General features: G+C 39.8%; 1 protein-coding gene across 1 annotated transcript; it reads right to left on the reverse strand.

Moving 5' to 3' along the window:
• Nucleotides 1–12,384: 12,384 nt before the first annotated feature.
• LOC133093996 (histone H3.3A-like) lies at nt 12,385–12,964 on the reverse strand. The gene has a single exon (XM_061194360.1). It carries the CDS (start codon nt 12,860–12,862, stop codon nt 12,452–12,454), a length of 411 nt encoding a protein of 136 aa, XP_061050343.1. The 5' UTR covers nt 12,863–12,964; the 3' UTR covers nt 12,385–12,451.
• Nucleotides 12,965–21,660: the final 8,696 nt, after the last annotated feature.

The raw sequence follows: 21,660 nt of genomic DNA on the forward strand, positions 1-21,660 counted from the left end.
AAGTAAGGCCAGACACTATAAAACTCTGAGAGGAAACATAGGAAGAACACTCTTTGACATAAATCATAGCAAGATCCTTTTTGACCCACCTCCTAGAGAAATGGAAATAAAAACAAAAATAAACAAATGGGACCTAATGAAACTTAAAATCTTTTGCACAGCAAAGGAAACCATAAACAAGACGAAAAGACAAGCCTCAGAATGGGAGAAAATATTTGCAAATGAAGCAACTGACAAAGGATTAATGTCCAAAATATACAAGCAGCTCATGCAGCTCAATATCAAAAAAACAAACAACCCAATCCAAAAGTGGGCAGAAGACCTAAATAGACATTTCTCCAGAGAAGATATACAGACTGCCAACAAACACATGAAAGGATGCTCAACATCACTAATCATTAGAGAAATGCAAATCAAAACTACAAACAGATATCACCTCACACCAGTCAGAATGGCCATTATAAAAAATCTACAAGCAATAAATGCTGGAGAGGGTGTGGAGAAAAGGGAACCCTCTTACACTGTTGGTGGGAATGTAAATTGATACAGCCACTGTGGAGAACAGTATGGAGGTTCCTTAAAAAACTAAAAATAGAACTATCATACGACCTAGCAATCCCACTACTGGGTATATGCCCTGAGAAAACCATAACTTAAAAAGAAGCATGTGTCACAATGTTCATTGCAACACTATTTACAATAGCCAGGACATAGAAGCAACCTAAGTGTCCATTGACAGATGAATGGATAAAGAAGATGTGGCACATATGTACAGTGGAAGATTACCCAGCCATAAAAAGAAACGAGTTATTTGTAGTGAGGTGGATGGACCTAGAGTCTGTCATACAGCGTGAAGTAAGTCAGAAAGAGAAAAGCAAATACCGTATGCTAACACATATATATGGAATCTAAGAAAAAATTAAAAGGTTCTGATGAACCTAGGGGCAGGACAGGAATAAAGATGCAGATATAGAGAATGGACTTGAGGACATGGGGAGGGGGAAGGGTAATCTGTGACGAAGTGAGAGAGTAAAATTGACATATATACACTACCAAATGTAAAATAGTGGGAAGCAGCCACATAGCACAGGGAGATTAGCTGGGTGCTTTGTGACCACCTAGAGGGGTGGGATAGGGAGGGTGGGAGGGAGATGCAAGAGGGAGGGGATATGGGCATATGTGTGTATATATAGCTGATTCACTTTGTTATACAGCAGAAACTAACACAACATTGTAAAGCAATTATACTCCAATAAAGGTGTTAAAAAAATAATGAATTGTCTGTGTGTCCTCAGGAGAAAAGGAGGTGGATTTCTTCCAATATATAGTAAGAGGGGTCACACATCCCTTCAGAGGTGTGTTTGTGTGCATGTGTGGATGGAGGTAGGGACCACTGAATTTAGAGTCTGGGGCACAGCTATTATGATTCTGGCAGGGACCAAGACTGAGCAGGAGAGAAACCAAATACTTCTCATTTAGTAATGGAGGTTGCACTGACTCCATTTTTTTGTTGTTGTTTTGGTTTGGTTTTTGTTGTTGTTGTTGTTGGTTTACCAGTGGTAGATTATTTTTTCAGTATACTTAATGGTGTTTTTTTTTTTTAATTGAAGTATAGTTGATTTACAGTGTTTTGCTAGTTTCTGGTGTACAGCAAAGTGATTCAGTTTTATATACATATATAACTGAATATATATATGTATATATATTCTTTTTCATTTTCTTTTACATTATGGTTTATTACAGACTATTGAATTAGTTTCCTGTGTTATAGAGAACTCCATTTTTAATTGAGAAAAGACCACTCTACTCAAACTATACCCAGTCTCCCCACAAACACACTCATGCATGTGTGCGCACGCACACACACACACACACACAACTGATGTTTGTTCTTGGGATCTGATCTTATTTCAATAGACTCCTGTCAACAGGAACTGCCAGCCTCAGCCTTCACAAGGGGATGTAAAAAAGGAAACTCCAAAAGGCTACTCCACACTCAACTTCCCCAGGGAACCAGCATCCATCATGTGACTGCCTGTCTATGAAATTTGGCTGATGACCAACTGTAGTGAGGGTTTGGGGTGCTAAGACCATAGGATTAAAACTTAAGTCATTTTATATGAGGAAAGGGCAAAGAATCTAGGGAGGAAAATCTCTTCCTTCAAAAAGAAGTAAGGTTACCTAAAAGAAAGTGGAGTGAAGGTGGAAATTTTTGGATATCGACCTTGGAACCATGAGACACTTGATATGAGGGAAGAGGAAACTCTTGAACCTGAAATAAAGGATCCAGAATGAAAGTCTGTAAAGTGACCATAGAAGATCTCTTCACAAGTCTTTAAGATCCTTCATTTTTGAGATTTAAGGCAATATTCAAATTTGCTGCAATTATACTTTGTTCCTTTCTCTATACTAATTATCTTCCCAAATCATTGAAACCCTTTATAAAGTAAATTTTTGTGTAACCATATACCCAGAGATACTGGTCTTGAGAAAATGAAGGAACAAAGTGTCAAGAGAGAAAGGGAAAGCCCTCGTGCTCCATCTCTCCTTTCTACCTTCTGTACATGTACCTTCTGTGTGTTCCAGCAGAAAGAGGGCTGGTAGACTGAAGAACATGCCACAGCCTATCAAGAGGCGGAGGCTGTTTGCCCATCCTGCATCTGGGCTGCCTTTGTGATTTGCTCTGACCAATAGAAATGTGGCAGAAATAATGTGCTATTTTCAAGATTAGGCCTTTCACCCCCTGGAAGACTGTCTGAGACCACCACTTAAGAACCCAGTTTATCCTAGTGAAGAAAGAGTGGCCATGTGGAGAACTGAGGAGTCCCAGGCCACTGACAGCACCAACGGTGAGACAAGAGTAATGCCAACTTGCCCCTTCCAGCCCAGCCATGGGAGCCCAGGAGGTGCCAGCAGAGCAACTCCCCAGCCAACACTCAGAATCATAACAAATAATGATCCTATCTTGTTTTAAGCCACTAAGCTTTGGGGAGACGTATTAAGTGTCAGCCTGTTTACTGGAGCATGAACTCCAGATGACACCCAGGGGAACTGAAGGGCAACCATAGAGAAGCCAGAAGCAGTAAGAGAGCTCCCCAGTGCTAGGGAGCCCTCCAGAGAGGGCAGAGCCATGAGCAAAGAGAAGGAGAAACCTCTGCTTTCCTGTACAGAGAATGCTGCTCTCTGAAAGGAGAAAGTGACTAGCAGATGCCTAATGTAGGGAGGAACTTTCTATCAGAACTCTCTAAGAAAGTAATGGACTGCTTTAAGAGGTGCTGAGTTCTCCAACATCAGGAGTATTCAAGAACGGGCAAGAGATTGAAGGGCAGAATTCGAGCACTATGTAGTTTTGTCTCTGAGGTCACTTCCAACACCAGGCATCTTATTATGTTCTCTAAATCCTATTTGAGAAGACAGCAGTATATGCATAATTATGTCAATAAATCTCATTATCTTAAAAAGAGGCTCTGGTTTATCAAAAGCAGCAGTAAAGTGTATGTGAGCTAGGCAGTTCCTCTGTGTGCATAGTTTATCAACATGAATCTAGCCAGGCTGGTCAGAGCACGCAGACACATATCCACAACAGGCACCAGAGGACTGTGAGAATGGATTACTGGAAAAATATCTGGCTCAAAAATGAGGCTTCTGGGCAGAGATGACATCTTTTTAGAATCTCTTTTTGGGGCCAGACCCTGTTGTTACCATTAAGTGAATTTGCAACATGATCATAATAATGACAAGAGCAATACTAATAACAGCAGTAAGCACCATTCCAGCTCCCCGTTGGTCTCACTGCCTGCAGCAGATCTGTTGCTGAGATGAACCGTCTCTCCCCTCCCTTCAGAAAGGATTCTTGAAATGCCAAGGGGTATGTTTGGCCACATAGCAAAGTGCTGCTTCCTTCCAGAAGCTGGTAGACCCTCTTGAAATTTCCTTATAAGAAAGGCCACAGGCTTCATGTATGCTCATTACACTGACTTTCTCTGACATTCTAAGGGGAAATTAAACCTTGTGACATGCTTGTCAAAGGTTGTGCTGATTTTCTTTTTTAAAGAAATGCAGTGAAGCTCCCAAGACTGAGTTTACTCCTTCTAAATTTCCTATCACCACCCTCATTGGAGTGAAGAGGGCTCTGAAGTAGAAAACACTTGGAAAAGATCAATTAGAAACTGAATCAGCAAATTCTTTAGGGTTTAGCTGCATATGTGAGAACCACATTCCAAGCAAATATAAAGGAACACAGCAAATATATTTCCAAGGGAAAACAATGGGTGGCTGATGAGAAGCATGCAGTGAGACCTCCTCAAAGGAATGAAACCTCAGGAGTACATAAATGTAGGGTCTTCTCTTGGGAAATAGAGCCTGTTCAACCAGAGGGCAGCTAGTTCTCTCCTCTTTCAATCCAAACTTCATCTAAGAGAAAATCTCTCAACCAGAATCATTGCGTCCTCATCTTGGAACTTACCTGAGAAAGGAGAGACACTATGGCAGCAATTGAAAGAGTCTTTGTCCTAGTCCTGCTGCCAGCTCACTGGGTGACCATCTACAAGCCACCTTCTCTCTCAGAATCTTGGATTATGTGTCTGTAAAGTGAAAAGTTTCCTTCCAGATTTATGAATTGGTAAAATCTGTGCATCACACCCTCTCAACTTCATTCTGTCCTGAAAAGCATTCTAAGGGACACATACTGAGTGAATCCAATTTTGTGATTGGCGATGGGGCATTTAGAGGATGAGACCAGGCAAGGGAAGATGCTCCTTTCCCACAGAAAACATGTGAGGTGTTTAACTATGATCTGCTGTTACTAACTTTACTGACACTCTTATAGGAACTTTTCTGTTTCATGCTGGAAGCCGGGACATGGTGGAACCAATGAGAGGATGGCCAAGCTTTAGTGTGGGAGGACTGTTGGGTTACAGTGGCCCAAGCTTGGTGTATGACATAGAATTTGCGGTATGTCAGAATCAGATGAACCACTCAAGGAGGCAGCTGAGCTATGATTAAGAAACCATGGTTTCACGTTTGTGTTTCTTACCTGGGAAGGGCTAAAGCGATCATTCAGGCTCCTCAGAGTCCTGAGCTGTAATATAGAATTGGGAAGGCAGGAAACTAGGAGTTGGAATTTGGCAAGGAATGGGGATTATTGTTGTGTCATGGCTGTTTTAATTAGAAGGCAAACCCAGAAAGTCAGCCCACAGGGAGACGCATATCAGAGATCAACCCAAGTGAGGTATCAGTCAGTGTGATGGCAATGATGATAAAATGGGTACCTTGAAGACCAGGATTTAGTTCTAGCTCTGTTGGGCAAATTCACATCTCTGAGCCTACTTTCTACATCTGTAAAATTAGAAGAATAATCCTAATCCTGTTTGTCTCATGGAGTAATGTTGTAAAGCTTACACGAAAACATGAGTGGGAAAGTACTTTGTCAACTAAAAAATGTTATGAAATAATAGTTATAAGACATGACTGTTGTTCCAATTTTCTCTGGTTTGAATTATTTCTGATGAGAAACAAGTGGTAATTCTTATAGTTGTTCCTTTGTCTGTTGGTAATATGTTCCCCATCTCAACTCCATCCAGCTGCTTTTAAGATGTTTCTCTTTATCATTTATTTAACACATAATCAGTTTATAATGATTTGATTACAGTACACTCTGACTGTGGTGTGGGGTGTGTGTGTGTTTATCCTGCTTGAAGTACACTGAGCTTCTTATATCTGTGGGCTTATATTTTTCATGTCACTTAAATTTACAATAGATCCCTTGATATTGTATCACAGGGCAATTGTCCCTGAGACTTTTCTTTCCCCCAGCATTTTATCTCTATGTGCTTGCATTTACATAATCTCTATTGTTCTGTCTTCAAGTTTATTAGCGTTTTTTGTGGGTTTTTTTGGCTGCATTACATAGCTTGTGGGATCTTAGTTTCCTGACCAGAGACCAAACCCACACCCTCAGCAGTGAAAGCACAGAGTCCTAACCACTGGACTGCCAGGGTATTCCTTATTAGCCTTTCTTATGCATTGCCTAATTGATGTTAATCTCATAATTTTTAAATTTCAAATCATGTAACTTTTAATTCTAGAACTTCCATTTCATTCTAGAATTAAACTTGTCTTAACCTTCTCTTTCTGAAGATTTCCTATTCTTCACTCATTATGTTAATATTTCCTTTAAATTCTTGAATACAATTATAATAGCTGTTTTAAAGTTCTTGTTTGCAAATTTCATTATCTTTCCCATTTCTTGGTTGTATTCTATTTTTCTGATTTTTATTTTGATTATACATAAGGTATTTATGCTCGTTTATATACTTAGTAAATTGTATTGTATGGTTGACATTATGGGTACTATATTTTTGAAGGATTTTATCTTTATTCATAACAGAGTTTAGTGCTTTGTTGCAGCAGGCATTTAATTTGCTCATGGACCAACATAGTCCTTTCCAGTTTTCTTTAGAGACTTTTAAATAGTTGGTCTAGAATGACTGTTACCCTAGGGTTAGGCTAGCTCTATTCCTAACGTGTTGCCTTTATATGGGTTTTATTGAATTTCTGGGATTTTCAGCAAAGTCTCTACTGTGGCTAGTCAGAATGCAAACATCTTTCAGCCTTATGCAAAATCTAGTATTTGTTTAACTCACAGTTCCAAGTAGTTGGTTTCCTCTGATAGATATTTTCACTCTAGCTTCATGCAGTTTTTCTCTGCACATACACAGGTTAGTATTCAGCCAAAGACTCAAGGGGATCCTTAAGCACATTTTTAGAGCTCCTTCTGTACATAGCTTCCTTCTCCCTCTTATCCTGTCCCAGAAATTTTAGATGCTTCAGTAACCCCAAATTCTAATCTCTGTCGTTTTAGCTCTGCTAAGCAACTGTGCTCTGTTTTGCCTCCCCTTCTCTGTACTACGCTGGAAAGTGCCTTAAAACAGAAAGCCATTACAATATTGGGGATTATCTTGTTTGTTTCCTACCTCTCAGAGATCACAGTCCTGCACTGCCTTTGGTTCAACATCAGTAAACAGTTATTTTATATAATTAGTCTAGGTTTATACTAATTTACCAAAAGAGGGCTAATGTAGTATCTGTTCCACCATCAGGGCAGGAAGTTGAAGTTCCAACATACAGAATATGTGACTACTTAGTACAAAGTGCTGTGTTAGTCTTTGAGACTTCACAGATAAACAGCACACCCTAGGCCTCATTACCTTCTGGAAAAGATAGTCAGACAAATAAGTTCAATGACATCAGGGGAGTTTTAGTAGAGAAAAGTACTGAGTGTCATAATAATTCAGAGGAGGGGACATTTAACTGAAGAAATCAGGAAAGACTTCCTAGAGAAGATGGCGTTTAAGCACGAAATTTCTATTTTGCTGGTTGGAGAGTAGAAAGACACATTAAGCAAATGAACAAAGAAAAAAAGTGTGTGTATAGTTAGGAATACTAGATGACTGTTGTATAAGTTGTATGGGTGTGAAAGAAAACTGTTACCATGTGAAACTAGAAAAATAAGGTCCAGCTCTGGAAAGTCCATGAATGTTACGTTAAATAGATCAGCCTATCCTGTACAGGAACCCATAGCATCCTAATGATGAAAAGATGTAATTTACTAACTGAGATTTGGGGTAAGTTTATTATAAACTTCAGGGTTTTTTTCTTTTAATTAAAAAAATAGGATAATGTCAGAACTGCCTTATTATATCAATGATGGTTAATTTAGTTAATGTCTGTAAAGCACTCAGCTCAGTGTCTGGCATTTAAGTGTTCAGAATTGTAGCTGCTTATGTTATTGTTGTTATTTCTGTAGGCAAATCGAGCCAGAGTTAGTTTGTGAAGTGGGTTACTTTGTGAATAGGTATGTATTTTTATATTTAAAAAATGCTGTTGGCTGAATGAGGAATAAACTACACATAGGAGAATGATTAAATGAAGACCAGAATGAACAGAACATGGAGTGGGCTGGAAGGTATGCACAGTAGAGACCAAGGAGTTTCATCCTCCATGGATGGAAACATGGCATAGTCAGGGTCTCAAGCTGTGGCCAACTGCTTTGACCCCATTAGAGTGTATTTTATATGTATCTGTTCTGGAGCAGAGGTGCCCAATTATAGTAAGAAATCCCTAGACCCTGAGGCATCATTGCCAGGGGTGATAGGCTCATGTGTTCATTTAAAAGCATTACTGAAATTGTGAGCATTTTGCTCCTTATGGAGGCTCATATTTTTCCAAATGGCTACAACAATATCCCTGATCCATACATTCTTCCTAGAATGCAGTGTTGACACCGTACCCATTAAGTTTGGGTGGGCTTGTTACTGGAGCAGAAATGAGCTATGTGACTTTTGAGCCAAGGTCCTAAAAGGCAATACAGGTGACACCTGGTCCTCTTGGGACACTTTCTTTTGTAATTCAATCACCATGCCATGAGAAAGCAAAGAGACCAAAGGTAGAGGCCACGTATAGGTTTTGTGGATGACGGCCCCAGCTGAGGTCCTATAATCACTATCGACCTCTGGTCGTGTGAGTTCCTGTGGCCTCCAGTGGTTCTGACCCCCAGTCTGTAAGCTGCCTCAGCTCCCCGTGCAGAGCAGAGGTGAGCTGTCCCTTCCAATCCCTGCCCAAATGCCAATTTATGAGCCAAACAGACCAATGTTATTTTAAGCCACTAGATTTGAGGTGGTTTGTTAAGTAGCAATAGATAACTGGAACACTGTTGTATATTTTCTCCCTTTAACAGTTACTAAAAGTACAACTTCCAGCTTTTAAGGTTCTCAGTTTTAAAAAATGTATTAAACAGGGTCCTCATATTCACAAAAAAGGTGAAGACACACCGAACTAGAAACTTTAACTGATAAAGAGAAAGTAGAGCAGAAGCCATAGTACCAATGATGTTGGTTGGTTTGTTCTAATAAGACTATTCTCTGCCTGTAAGAAACTGAAAAAAGTTTCCTGAAACCGGATTCTATCTCCCACAGCAATTATTTTGACAATATATATTTTCCTTTTACCCATGATAACACATTTACTTTCTACTGAGGCATAATTTGTTTTTTAAAAACTAGAAAGCTACACCTCTCTTGATGTTGACAAAACCAGGTAAACTTAAGTAACTGGGAAAACAGGCATCTTTTAAAATAATTCCTGCCAATTTGTCTTCTCTCCGCCTCCCCATACTTCTCCACACAGTTCCTTGCACACACTCTCAAATGTGGTCACAGCAGTTGTCAATAACAACCAAAGATTAAGCTCCACAAGGAGACAAACATTCAGAAAATTGGAGCCGGAAACACTTCTAGTGGTTGGTTCCATTCTCCCTGCAGTTGACTCATCTCAGAGAGAGCGCACAGCTCATGGTTTGAGATGACAGCAAATCTCCCAACAGCCTGGATAACCTTTGCTAAGGTCTTACAAATGGGAAAGGACCATGCAAGTTATTGAGGAATCACAGATAGATACAATAAGCACCTTTCCCAGGACACATTAATCCAATGAATGGTCTGATGGTGAGCAAAACATTTGAATCCAAGACCTGTGATCTGCCTGTTGCTCTGACAAAGGAGAGTGGAGGGGAAATATTAAACAATAGCCCAATCCATTTAGGGACTATCCCACCCCATTCTAACATACAGCATATATCCATCAAACTAGCCAGAATTAAAAAAAAAAAATTATTTCTATTCAAATACAAATACCGTTCCCAGTGGAACCCAGGATTTTTTTTAATCCATTGGTTTTTTTGTTATAGCAACTGAATTCTCATATTTGTACATCACTTATGCATTTTGAATTCATATCTCAGAAATTTTAATGAGAGACCACTGCACAAAGACTTGGAGTGTTCCCCTAAAAGGGAGATAAGATGATTAATAGGTGTTTGTTGTTTGATCATTAAATCTAGGAAGTAATGATTTCCTTCTATGTTTTAAAACAACTGATAAGACCAGATGGCTTAAGACAACATGGCTTAAGGCTTAATCTTTTAGCGAGTCTAAAAATCCAATTAAATCTAAGAGATTCACCCCAGAAAAAGGCACAGGAGCACAGAGTGTACAATTTTTATTACAATTTCAGAGAGTACATGAACTTCAGGTTAAGAATCACTGCCTACTGATGAGGTATTCTATATGAGCATGAGCTAACTGCTTTGGATTTGAAATCAATCACCATTTTTTTACACCTACTATGTGTCAGACACTTAGCCAGGCACTCCACGTCCACTTCAGCATCATCCTGGGAAGTAGATAGAGACTGCTGTGTATAACAGAGCAGGAATCTTCTTTCCTCTTTCACCTTTTCCCCATAACAACTATTAACATTCCAAAAATGGAATGTTCTTCCCATGAACATATTCTGGGAAATGTTAATGTAGTCAAAATCCTTTAATTTAAAGATGAGGAAACTGAAGCAGAGAGAGTTAAAATGCCTGAAGTAAGATGGTGAGTTGGTACAGGTTGGGCTTAGACCCAAGCCTGTCTCCTGGGTCTGTGCTCTTTGACTACATCCATCAACTACAGGAGGTCCCCAGTGCAATAGATAACAAGTTGTTTTGGTTTGGGTTTCCCAGAAGCTGACACTCAGACAAGAATATGATAGCAAAGTAGTTTGATGGGGAGGGAAAATAAACACCAGGAGAGGAAGAAGGAAATACGCCAAAAAAGGTAGTCAATGTGGGGTGTGTTATCAAGTCAGTTACAACTGTGGGTGACTGGAGCTTTATCCTATTGGGGAAACTCCGGGGGGTCAACATGGGACACACACCTTAGAGTTACTGCACAAAAGGGACTGGGTAGCTGGGTTATTTATACACCAACTGCAGCCAGTTATTGTTTGAGGGCTGTTTAGGGAATAGGGAGATGCATTCATTCTAGCCCTTCCAGCCTCCTTCATTGGGCAAAACAGGCTTCAGTGGCCAAAGAAGCCTCTTAATCAAAGAAATGCAAGTGCTGACAGTTGCAAGTCACTCAGCAGACACAGAAGATGAGGGAATATTTTCCGGCTACTGACAGTGTCTGCTACATGTGTGTATTAATGTCCATGGTCAGATCTGTGAGCTAGTACGTGGCTTATTTGTTTGGGGGTTGGGAGTCTTGGCTCCTCATTTCAATATATTTAAGCTTCTTTTGGCGATATAGAACTGAATACCATTTTGAGACTCAGGGAAGTAATTCTGGAGACAGCAACCAAGATAATGCAAGGTTTGTGAAGCAGGCCAAGTTGGATGATGGCTCTGGGTTTATTTAGTTTATTTACCCTGCAGAAGAGAAAGTTGAAACAGAGCTTAATTTTAATCCACTGAATCAAATCATTTTCCAGATTCTGTTAGTTCTATATCCATAGTGACTTTCTTTTTCCCATAGGGCTTTGCCTAGGCTCTCAATATTTATCATCTAAACCAGTCATTTTCAACACTGTTAGATCTAATGCTTTCTTTCCTAAAAAATAAATAAAAATTAAAAATATTCATGATGACTGTTTAGTATATGGAAATTAAAATTATAGATAATATAATCTATCAAAATATATCATTCCACAAACAGCAAAATAATACCCTGACTTTAATACACAGAGAAATAAAGGAAAGTAGTTTATAACAAAATAATAACATATTTCAGTAAACTAGTGTGTGTGATCAAGCAGTCAAATGCTTGCACCTCTTCATAATTTGAGCATCATAGTTATAAATGCAGACCAGTACAGGTGTGTTGTATTAGGACTCAAATATCATTAGTAGTGTGTATATTGGTAAAACAGTGTTAAATGCCAGGTCCAGACTATTATAGAAAGGAATATTCAGTTTTTTATGTGGAATTCAGAACAATTTTTAGTTGTTTGGCCTAAACTGCCTAGATGCCTATCATTCTTTTTTTTTTTTTTTTGAATGTAAAACATTTAATTTAAAAATGTTGACACTACAATATATAAAATAGCTATTATAAATGCACATAGTGTATTCTATAGCTGCCAGGTTTACTTTTTTTTTTTAATAAGGAAACTGTAAGTTACACTGTGGTTAAGATTTGTATCTTCACCCTTGAAAAAGCCCACATTCTATCACAGTGATGTATGGTCAGACTTAACAGCCCCAATTGTTAAACACTTGGATCAAGTCATAACCAGTTTTATTGCAAAAGGACCCTGTACACATTTATCAATTCTAGTACCTTAATAGCTACCCAACAAGTCATTAACATACAGAAACATGCATCATGAGAAGCAAGAAATATCACCCATCCCTTCTGCATATTAGCAACTTGTCACTCCTGAGCAACAGTGCTCACATCACTGAGGTCTGTGAACAGTCAGTCACTTTTCCCATTCATCCTGAGTGAACGATGGAATGACTTAAGTACAAATGCAGCATATTACAAACAGTTTCTTACAGAAGAAGTCACAAAGTAAACCAAAGTATTTTACAGAATTTACTACAAAACACCATAAAAACTGCCTTCACTTAAGCTCTCTCTCCCTGTATCCGGCGAGCCAACTGGATGTCTTTGGGCATGATGGTGACTCTCTTAGCGTGGATGGCACACAGATTAGTATCTTCAAATAAACCCACCAGGTACGCTTCACTAGCCTCCTGAAGCGCACCAATGGCGGCACTCTGGAACCTCAAGTCGGTTTTGAAATCCTGGGCGATCTCCCTCACCAACCTCTGGAAAGGCAGCTTCCGGATCAGAAGCTCGGTGGATTTCTGGTAACGACGTATTTCTCGAAGCGCAACGGTCCCGGGCCTGTAGCGATGAGGTTTTCTCATCCCGCCGGTAGAGGGGGCGCTTTTCCTGGCCGCTTTAGTGGCCAGCTGTTTGCGGGGCGCTTTGCCACCCATGGACTTAGGAGCAGTCTGCGTGGTTCGGGCCATTTTCTTTCACCCAATGCCGAAGTTTTACGCCGCTTCTCCGACAGCCGCGCCGCTCCTGCTGCCCAATGAAGAACCGCAGTCGCCGAACTAATGGAAGAAGCTCCTCCGACTAACGACCAAACTGCTCTGCGTTCGATGCCTATCATTCTTGACTCCTGTTCACTAAACACTAGTAGCAAATCATAAGATCCCACAAAATTTCAAAACATGTCTCAGGAGCAGTATCACCCCTGTTGAGAACCACTGACTCATTAAAGAAAAATCTCAATTGTTCCCCCAACGTCTAATCTTTATTCTCTCTCATCTGCCCTCCACAGAGCCACCGAGTCAACTTCCTAGAATGTAGGGCAGACCTTCCTCCCAAACCTTCCATTGACCCTTCAGTCCAAATTTCTTTCTCCTGGAAGGAGACCTAGAGGGTAGCCTAGCTGGCGAAGGTTTCAGAGAGCTGGAGCCAGAGCCGTCACACATAGCCACACTCAATTCCAGGGGTATCTTCTCATACAGAGAACATGTGATGTTTAAAACAAAGAAGTGTGCACAGCCCAGAGTCTATATGTAAAACCTCTGTCTATAAAGCAGGGCTGATGTTCCATTAGCTGTTCTGAGAAGGCCTCGATAAGCTCCGAGTTGCACAGAAATATGGGAAGGCTGTCAAGGCCTTATCCCATATCCATTCTCTCCTGGTGACCTAGGCACTGAAGCCAGTGCTGGCATCAGTAAGAACTTGGAAGTTCCTTGTCTACATGTTTGTGGACATCGTGACCCTCTCTGTGGTCCCCGGGTCTGAGTTGTAGGGTATGCAATGGACCATGGGCTGTTTGTGGGCCTGGTGTGGACAGAAGTTGTGGCAGATGGATAGGATGACGTGAAGGATGGTAAATGAAAGTGTCAAACCACAACGTTGACATATTCTGCTGGGAAGGGCCCTAAGCAACAGTCCTCCAGGTTCCTCAGGGATAGGTGGTGCCCAGAAGTCAAAGAGATTCCAGCACTGGAAATCACCTCCTGATTCTTGGCACCTGTAGGCACATGCCTTCTCTCAGCCTGTCAAACTTGTTCATCCAAATGTCCCCGTGGCTGAGGAGAATGAATATAGACACCCCACACAGGGGTGGGAATAAGTGTGGAGTTGAGGGCAGGAGTTGAAGGAGGCCTAGAAATTTAAAGTAACATGATGCAAACATAAAATTTCTTTGAAATTTCATGCTTTATATTTTAAAAATCTATTACTTTTATATTCTGTAGTACACCATAGTGTTTGTTTTTTACACATATTTAGGTGTCTGTACATGTCTCTAGGTGTGTGTATGTATGTGTGTGTGGTATAAGTTTAGGCCTAGGAATGTCAGCTTGGATGTCAAGACACCTCTGTCCCTGGTTAGAGTGTTTAATGTGGGTCATGGCAGTCGATCAGGGTGATGACACACCAAAGTGGCAGTCTGCAGCTATGGACTTCTTCAGCCAGTATATATTCCACTGAGCAGACTTCTTTACGAGCTACTCCCCCCTCTGGCTTCTAGATGAAGGCATCTGCCTGTGGCCCATTCAACTTCCAAAACTCCACTGAAACTGCATTCTCAAAGGTTACCATAAGCCCCATACCCCCAAATGTTAGTCTTCATTTTACTTAGCTTAGCTGAATTTAACACTGCTAACCATTTCTCAGCTCCTTACCTTGGCTTGGATGGATGACAGAATACCATCCTGTTTTTCCTCCTGCCTCTCTGGTTCTTACTTTTCACTTTCTTCTACTTGCCCATTCTCTTCTAGATGACCTTTAAAAATAACATGCCTGAGGTAAAATTCTAGGCATCTCTTCTTTCCCCTCTATATTTTTTCCCTAATTGCATCCACAGACCTGGATTTTATTAACATCTATTCACTGATGACTACACTTTTTCCCTATATTTCTAGAAAGAACCCCTCGATTGATACAGTTTCTTGCTTCACATATTTGTTTTGATGATTCATAGGCAGTGGCTTGCTGGAGCTGGCTCCTTCTGGGTCACGAAAGATTGTTAAGTTTCCAAGATTTTTTAAGCTGGTTATTAAACAGTTGGTAGCTTGAAATCAGATGTGATGGAAGTATCTACACCATGAAGATCAGAAAATGCTACCACTCAGGGCTCCCCACCTATTCCCTCTCCCCCTGAAAAATGGCTTATAGAACACCACTACCATAGGCACCTTTAACTCAACATTTCAGTACTGTTCTATTAACACTCCTTCCCTCAAACCTGGTTCTGTTCCAGCATTTGTTTCCACAATAGTGAGGGGAACCACCATCCATAAAGTTGCTCTGATTGAAACATGAAACATGCCTAGAGACAACCTTGATAACATTCTCCCTAATGTCTTCATCTCTACCTATTTCTCTGACTTATTTTTTTCAATTCAATTCTATTGAGATATAATTTTTGTGTGATAAAATGTAGCCATTTTAACCATATAGTTTGATGAGTTTTTGACAGTAGTATATACATTTGAAACTTTACCCCTATTAAGAAATAGACTATTTCCACCACCAAGTAAGTTCCTTCATCCACCTTCACAACCGGCCTCAGGTAACCATTGACCTGCTTTTTACAATTATTGGTTAGTTTTACATATTCTAAATTTTTATAAAAATAGAATATATAAATATACTCTTTTGTGTCTGGCTCCTTTTACTCAGTATAATTTTTTTAGATTAATCCATGTTGTTGCATCTATCTGTAATTTATTCCTTTTTGTTTCTGAGTAATATTCCACCATGTGTGTAGCACAATTTGTTTATTCTCTTCTCTTGCTAATGTATATCTAGATTGTTACCAGTTTTTATTTGGTATAAATAAATATTCTTTAAAGATCTGTATACATTTTTATGGTACATGTTTAAGCATTTTTATGGGTACATGTTTTTTATTGCTCTTGGAATTGAAGATACCATAAGGCTCTGTTAAGCAGACAGGATCCGAACAATGCTGCTGGTGTTTTCTTTTAATGTCTTTGTTTGGTGGAAGAACAATGTATTATTGCCTTCCCTATTTTCTGAAATATATTGTATAGAACTGTTCTTTTTTCTTCCTTAGATGTTTGAAAGAATTCACCAGAGAAGTCACCTGGGTTGAGATTCTTCTTTGTGGAATATCGTTTATAAGAAATCCAATTGTTTTTAATAGATATGGGACTATTTAGAATTTCTATGTTCTCTTAAGTCATTTTTGGTCATTTGTTGTTGTTTTTTTCCAAAGGGTTCTTCCATTTCATATCAGATGTTGAATTTATTGGAAGTAGGTTGTTCTTAATAGTCCTTATTATCCTTTTAGTGACTGTAGACTCTGTAATAATGTCCCTTGTTTCATTCTTGATGATAATTTGTGTCTTTTCCCTTGTTTCTTTGATGAGTTTAGATAGAAGTTATTAGTTTTTTTGAAATGTTGGTCACAACAAGCTATTCAAGATGATAACACACCAAAGTGGCACCTCTGCAGTCAGTATATATTCCATTGAACAGACCTCCTTTATAAGCTATTCCCACCTCTGGGCTTCTACCTGTAGCCCATGGTGTGACATTTAAAGAATCTTCTTTTGGTTTAATTTATTTTCTCCATTATTTGTACATTCTTTATTTGATTGATTTTTGCTTTTATTTCTATTTTTTCATTCTTTCACTTACTTTAGGTTTAATTGTATCAACTTTTTGTAGCTTTTTAGTATGCAAGTTTAAATTATTGATTTGATTTTTTTCTAATATAATCATTTAAAGTTATACATCTTCCCTGAGGATTGCTTCAACTGCATCTCACAAGTTTTGATATGTTGTGTTTCTATTTTCATTCAGTTCATTAAATATTTTTAAATTTCCCTTGGGATTTCTTTTATTATCCAAGATTTACTTAAAACTAAGCTGTTTATTTTTCAGATCTCTTTCTATTTTTATTTCCAATTTAATTCTGTACAATTAGAGAACATACTCTTTCAATCTTTAAAAACTTACTGATTTTAACCAATTGAAGGACTCACCTTGTTTGTTTTCCTACTCCCAGTGATTATGATCTTGTGATATCTGCTGTTCAATGTCTGAAAGTGGGTTTTTTTCACATATTTTTCTTAGTTTTCTACGTGTTTACAGTGGTAGTGCAAGTCCAGCATCTGTTACTTTATCATGACCTAAAGCCTCCCTGATTCACTGAATCAGGCTCATAATGATTAACTTCCCTTAGTGTTTTCTATTGTCCTTCAGGTTTCAACATTTCCTCCTAGAAGTCTCCCCTTACTGCTCTCCTTCACTGAAAACTTGGTTAGAACACTCTTTTGTGTGTTTTTTTTTTCCCAGAGTGCACAATACTTACTCCTTATGTAGTACATATCCCACTCTACTGTATTTGCCTGTTACTTTTTTACTTACTTCCCTTAAAGTACATATATTTTATATATTAGGTTGAACCATATGAAAGTTCCGCTATTTGACAATTTTTTGATCTACAAAACTAGCAGTTTCCCCTAGTTCAAAGTAATATGTATTTAAAATGTTATTTATACATCCATAGAGAGGTTGTGGGGATCCAAAGTAGCTTTGGTCTCTTATGAAATGTCATTAATGGGAGAGTCCTCAGGTATAATAATCCTTTCCCAGAACTTTTGAAAGTGGCCCTACCACATTTTCTAAATTCTTATTATAAGGCTGCTGTGAGGATCAAATGAGATAATGTACATAGAATAATTAGAGAAGAGTCTGGTATGAGAGAAGTGCTCTATGAAGTTTGGTCATGTTGCTGTTTAGGTTGTCGTTGTGTCGGTTCAGCTTTATCTTTGCTAGACGCCAGGCAGTTCCCTCAGACCGTTGCTCACTCTGTAATGTCCCTGCCTTACAGCAGCCCTTTAGGACTCCTTCCCAGCCTTTCCTCCAGCTCCTTACTTTTAGTTAACCTCCAGGAAAGGCAGCCCCTCCCTTTGTGACAGTGATTATGCACCCTGAGCTTCAGGTTGATTGGGAAAATCCTTACACTTGATCTCTTCCTCTCTCCCCAAAGTTTCTCAGGTTCCTAGAATCAGCGTTTTGACCTTGACCAGCTTCTCTCAGTCCTGAGGTGAAGAGAGGGGACTCGTCTCAGGCACATTCAGTATCTCTTTTAGAGTTTTATCTTGTTTGTTTATTTATCTCTTCAGCAATGTTTGGCTTTCTGGGCCAGAGTATCTTGACTGCACTCTGGACTAGGGTGTCCTAGTAATAAGATGTTACCAATGTCAGGAACCACTATCCCAGGGACCTGGTGTTTCTACAACTTCCCCTGTCAGAAGCTCCCAGGAGACTGAAGGTAGAAGTGACATCACTCCTCTCCTTCAACCCTCAGTTTAACCAAAGCGAAGAAGGTCCTTGTCTAGAAGTCTTAAGATCTGGCTCTTGCCATCCACTTGCTGGGTGACTTGGCCAAGTCCTATTCCCCCTTTGGATCCCAATTCTCCCATCTGAACAAGGCCCTTTTAGTTCACAGGTTCTGTGACCTATTTGAGTTCTTTTGAAATGAATTTCAGGGATTTCTCTACAGAAGAAATTGGAGGAATCCTTTATTTCTGAACTACTTTTTTCTTGGACAGTACAGTTCAGTTTATTAGCTGAAGTTTTTGCCGTTTATTAGCTGAAGTTTTGCTTAATATATTCTCTAAGAAAGAGCCTTGTGCCCTTAGCGTTAAGGAAGGAAATGCATCTCAGTACCAGAGGGACTCATCTTTGCATCCTCCCTCAAACGTCCAAGTGAACGTGTCAACTCCCACCGTGAAGGTATCATTTCTCAAATACTAATGCAGAGGATAGTGATTCTTGGCCACCTACCCACATCAGAATGTTGTCACTACGCATTACTTAAAAGGCACTCTAGCATAGCACTTCTCCTGGGATAACTAAAGTGGAAAATGGCAGTAATCACAGGTGCATGTACCTCTGTGGACTGCATTAGCCATGGTCCCTTGGAGGCAGTGGGGGCTGCTTAGCTGATAGAGAAATTGTAGGCGTGTGGGCTCAGGTTCTGTGAGGAGCAATTATAGCCCAGAATACAGAGCAATTGTGGGAGGAAGTTGACAGCTGTAATTGAAGAGCATTATGTGATGTCAGTGGAGTGAAAAGGAGAGAAAAAAGTGAAATCCACAACAGCAGGACAGCAATGAAAGCCTTGTGTTTGATCATTTTGGTGTCCTGTGTCTCCGTCTAAAAAGAAGGACTCCATAGAAAGCAGATTAGGATTGAATCCTGATCTTGCCCTTTACTAATGGCACCATCTTGGGCAAATAGCCTACTGTCTTAGGCTTAGTTCCTTCCTCTGTGGAAACTAAGGTGGTAATGTTTTGCAAAATTGTTCCAAGGAGTAAATGAATTGCATAAGTAAAAGAAGGTGGAGATAACACTCCAAAACAGCAAAAATATTTTCTGAGTTCTTATTGTGTAACAGGCACTGTACTAGCCATAGAGGAGATAGAGATAGAAATGAGACAATTCCTGATCTTCACGAGAATAGAGGCTACTGGATGAGACAGACATATACACAGCTACTCGAGGTCAGAAGGCAAACCATTCATTTACCCTAAGAGAATCCAACTCATTTCAAAATATTTCTTTCAGGCAGTTTAAAGATCTGTCTGATCCCCTTTTATTATTGAAAAAGATCATTTCCATAATTAAGTAAAAGTGGATTTATGTGCATATTTCATTCTTATCAAAATTATCATAAGTGCATTGATTCTTTAATAATAACTATCATAACCACAAACCACTGTATTTGCAATGCCTTCCCAAGTTCTAAGGATCTGGAAAAATCCCTTTTTAAAATTCAGTAATTTTAAAAACTTGAATTGTCAAGTAAAGCCAGTATTCTAAATTGTATCATACATAAGCACTAGTCATCTAAAATGAAATTTGGCCCCAAGAAAATCTAAGACCTGATTTAAGCATCTAAGGAACATGTCATTGGGGCCCTACCTGGCTGGGCCTGGTCCATTTACAGAACTTGAGACTTAGGACACAAGGTAAGCTCTTCCAAATAAGTGTGGCCCTGGAATTCCCAGCCAGAGATAAATTCTTTCCAAGACCCTGATGCAGCCCATGCTGGTGTCAGCTCACTCTTTGACCTCCTGGTTCTCCCAAAAATTGTCATGAAGATCAGCTTCTTCATGCCGTACTTTCCTCATCCTTACTTTTTCATTGTGCTATTCTCTTCTGCCTTAAGTTGCACCCATTGCCACAGCCATTCCAAGCCAAACCCTACTAGTTTAGTAGGCTCATGTCTTTGTGAAAATAGTGGAGTATGAGGCTAATATAGATATCAAAGGTTGCCCCAGATGTAAAGAAAAAAGATACTACCCATAGGGCCTCAGAAAAGGAGGCTGCTTGGAGGAGGTGGAATTTGAGCAGAGCTTTGAAGAAACATTTTGATTTCAGAAGATGTAAATGGCAAGGACTGGACAAGGTTCTCAAGTAATTTCCCTGGACCCACAGCTATAGGTGCAGTGAGGCCCTCTTCCTTAGTCCTTTCCAAATGGGAGAAGTTCTACTCCTGTTTTACTCTCCAAGGAATTCTATGCTTTCCACCACCTAGGGAAAGGGCTTTGGCTCTTTCTTTGCTTTTAGAGGAAAGCAGAATGCAGAATAGGTATCCACCATTGGGATGAGGGGGACCAGTGTCTGACCTACTGCTTCAAAGCCCATATCTTTCCCTACTCACTCCAAATCGTTTCAGTGTCTAAAATCTTTCAGTGTCTCTCTAGAGAGAGATTTCTTTGCATTTAAAAGCCTTACTGGGGCTTCCCTGGTGGTGCAGTGGTTAAGAATCCACCTGCCAAAGCAGGAGACACGGGTTCGAGCCCTGCTCCGGGAAGATCCGACATGCCACGGGGCAACTAAGCCCTTGCGCCACAACTACTGAGCATGCGCTCTAGACCCCGTGAGCCACAACTACTGAAGCCCGTGGGCTTAGAGCCTGGGCTCCACAACAAGAGAAACCACCGCAATGAGAAGCCCGCGCACCTCAACGAACACCCAACGCAGCCAAAAAATTAAAAAAAGAAAGAAAGAAAGAAAGAAAAAGCCTTTCTGTATTCTATAGAACACACTGATGTTCAAAAATATTTAGGGAATAAATGTTAATACATGGCTGAATACCTTATAGAAGAGTGTACCTTAAACCTTGACAGGTACTACTTCATTGATATTAATTTCACAAATAACTGAAAATAAGGTCATGTGGAAATTTAAAAAACTAAGGGTAATACATTTTTCCGAGTAGGTTACAGTTTCAAAAAAACTTCCACATCCCTTATTTTATTTGATTGACATGACAACCCTGTATATATTAGCTTTTGCTACCTAAGAAACCACCCAGAATCTTAGTGGCTTAAAGACACAATCACTTATTTTCACAGAGCAGGGCTCAGTTGGGTGGCTCTGCTCCTCTAAGCTGAGCTTGCTCATTGGTCTAGGGGTTGACTGCGGGTCAGGGGACGTAGAATGACTCAGCTGGGACAAGTAGGCTCTGCTCCACCTTGTGGGACCCGTGAGCTAGCTTGGGCATGATCTGCTCATGGTGATGGTAGAAGCTCATGAAAGCAAGTAGAAACACACAAGGCCTCTTGAGAGCTAAGCTCAGAGCTGTCATACTGTCACTTTTTTTTTCATTTTTTTGACCAAAGTAAGTTATATGGCTGAACTCAGAGTCATGGGATGGGGAAATATCCTCTTCCCCTTTTGAGAGAAAAACTACAAATCACATGGCAAAAGGCATAGATTTAGGAATGGATAAAAAATTGGGGACCCTAGTACAATC

The sequence above is a fragment of the Eubalaena glacialis genome, chromosome 6, assembly GCF_028564815.1.
Source record: "Eubalaena glacialis isolate mEubGla1 chromosome 6, mEubGla1.1.hap2.+ XY, whole genome shotgun sequence".
Classification (NCBI taxonomy): domain Eukaryota; kingdom Metazoa; phylum Chordata; class Mammalia; order Artiodactyla; family Balaenidae; genus Eubalaena; species Eubalaena glacialis.

Excerpts from the sequence above, each read along its gene's own strand:
- LOC133093996 (XM_061194360.1), bottom strand. The coding sequence starts at position 12,862 with ATGGCCCGAACCACGCAGACTGCTCCTAAGTCCATGGGTGGCAAAGCG.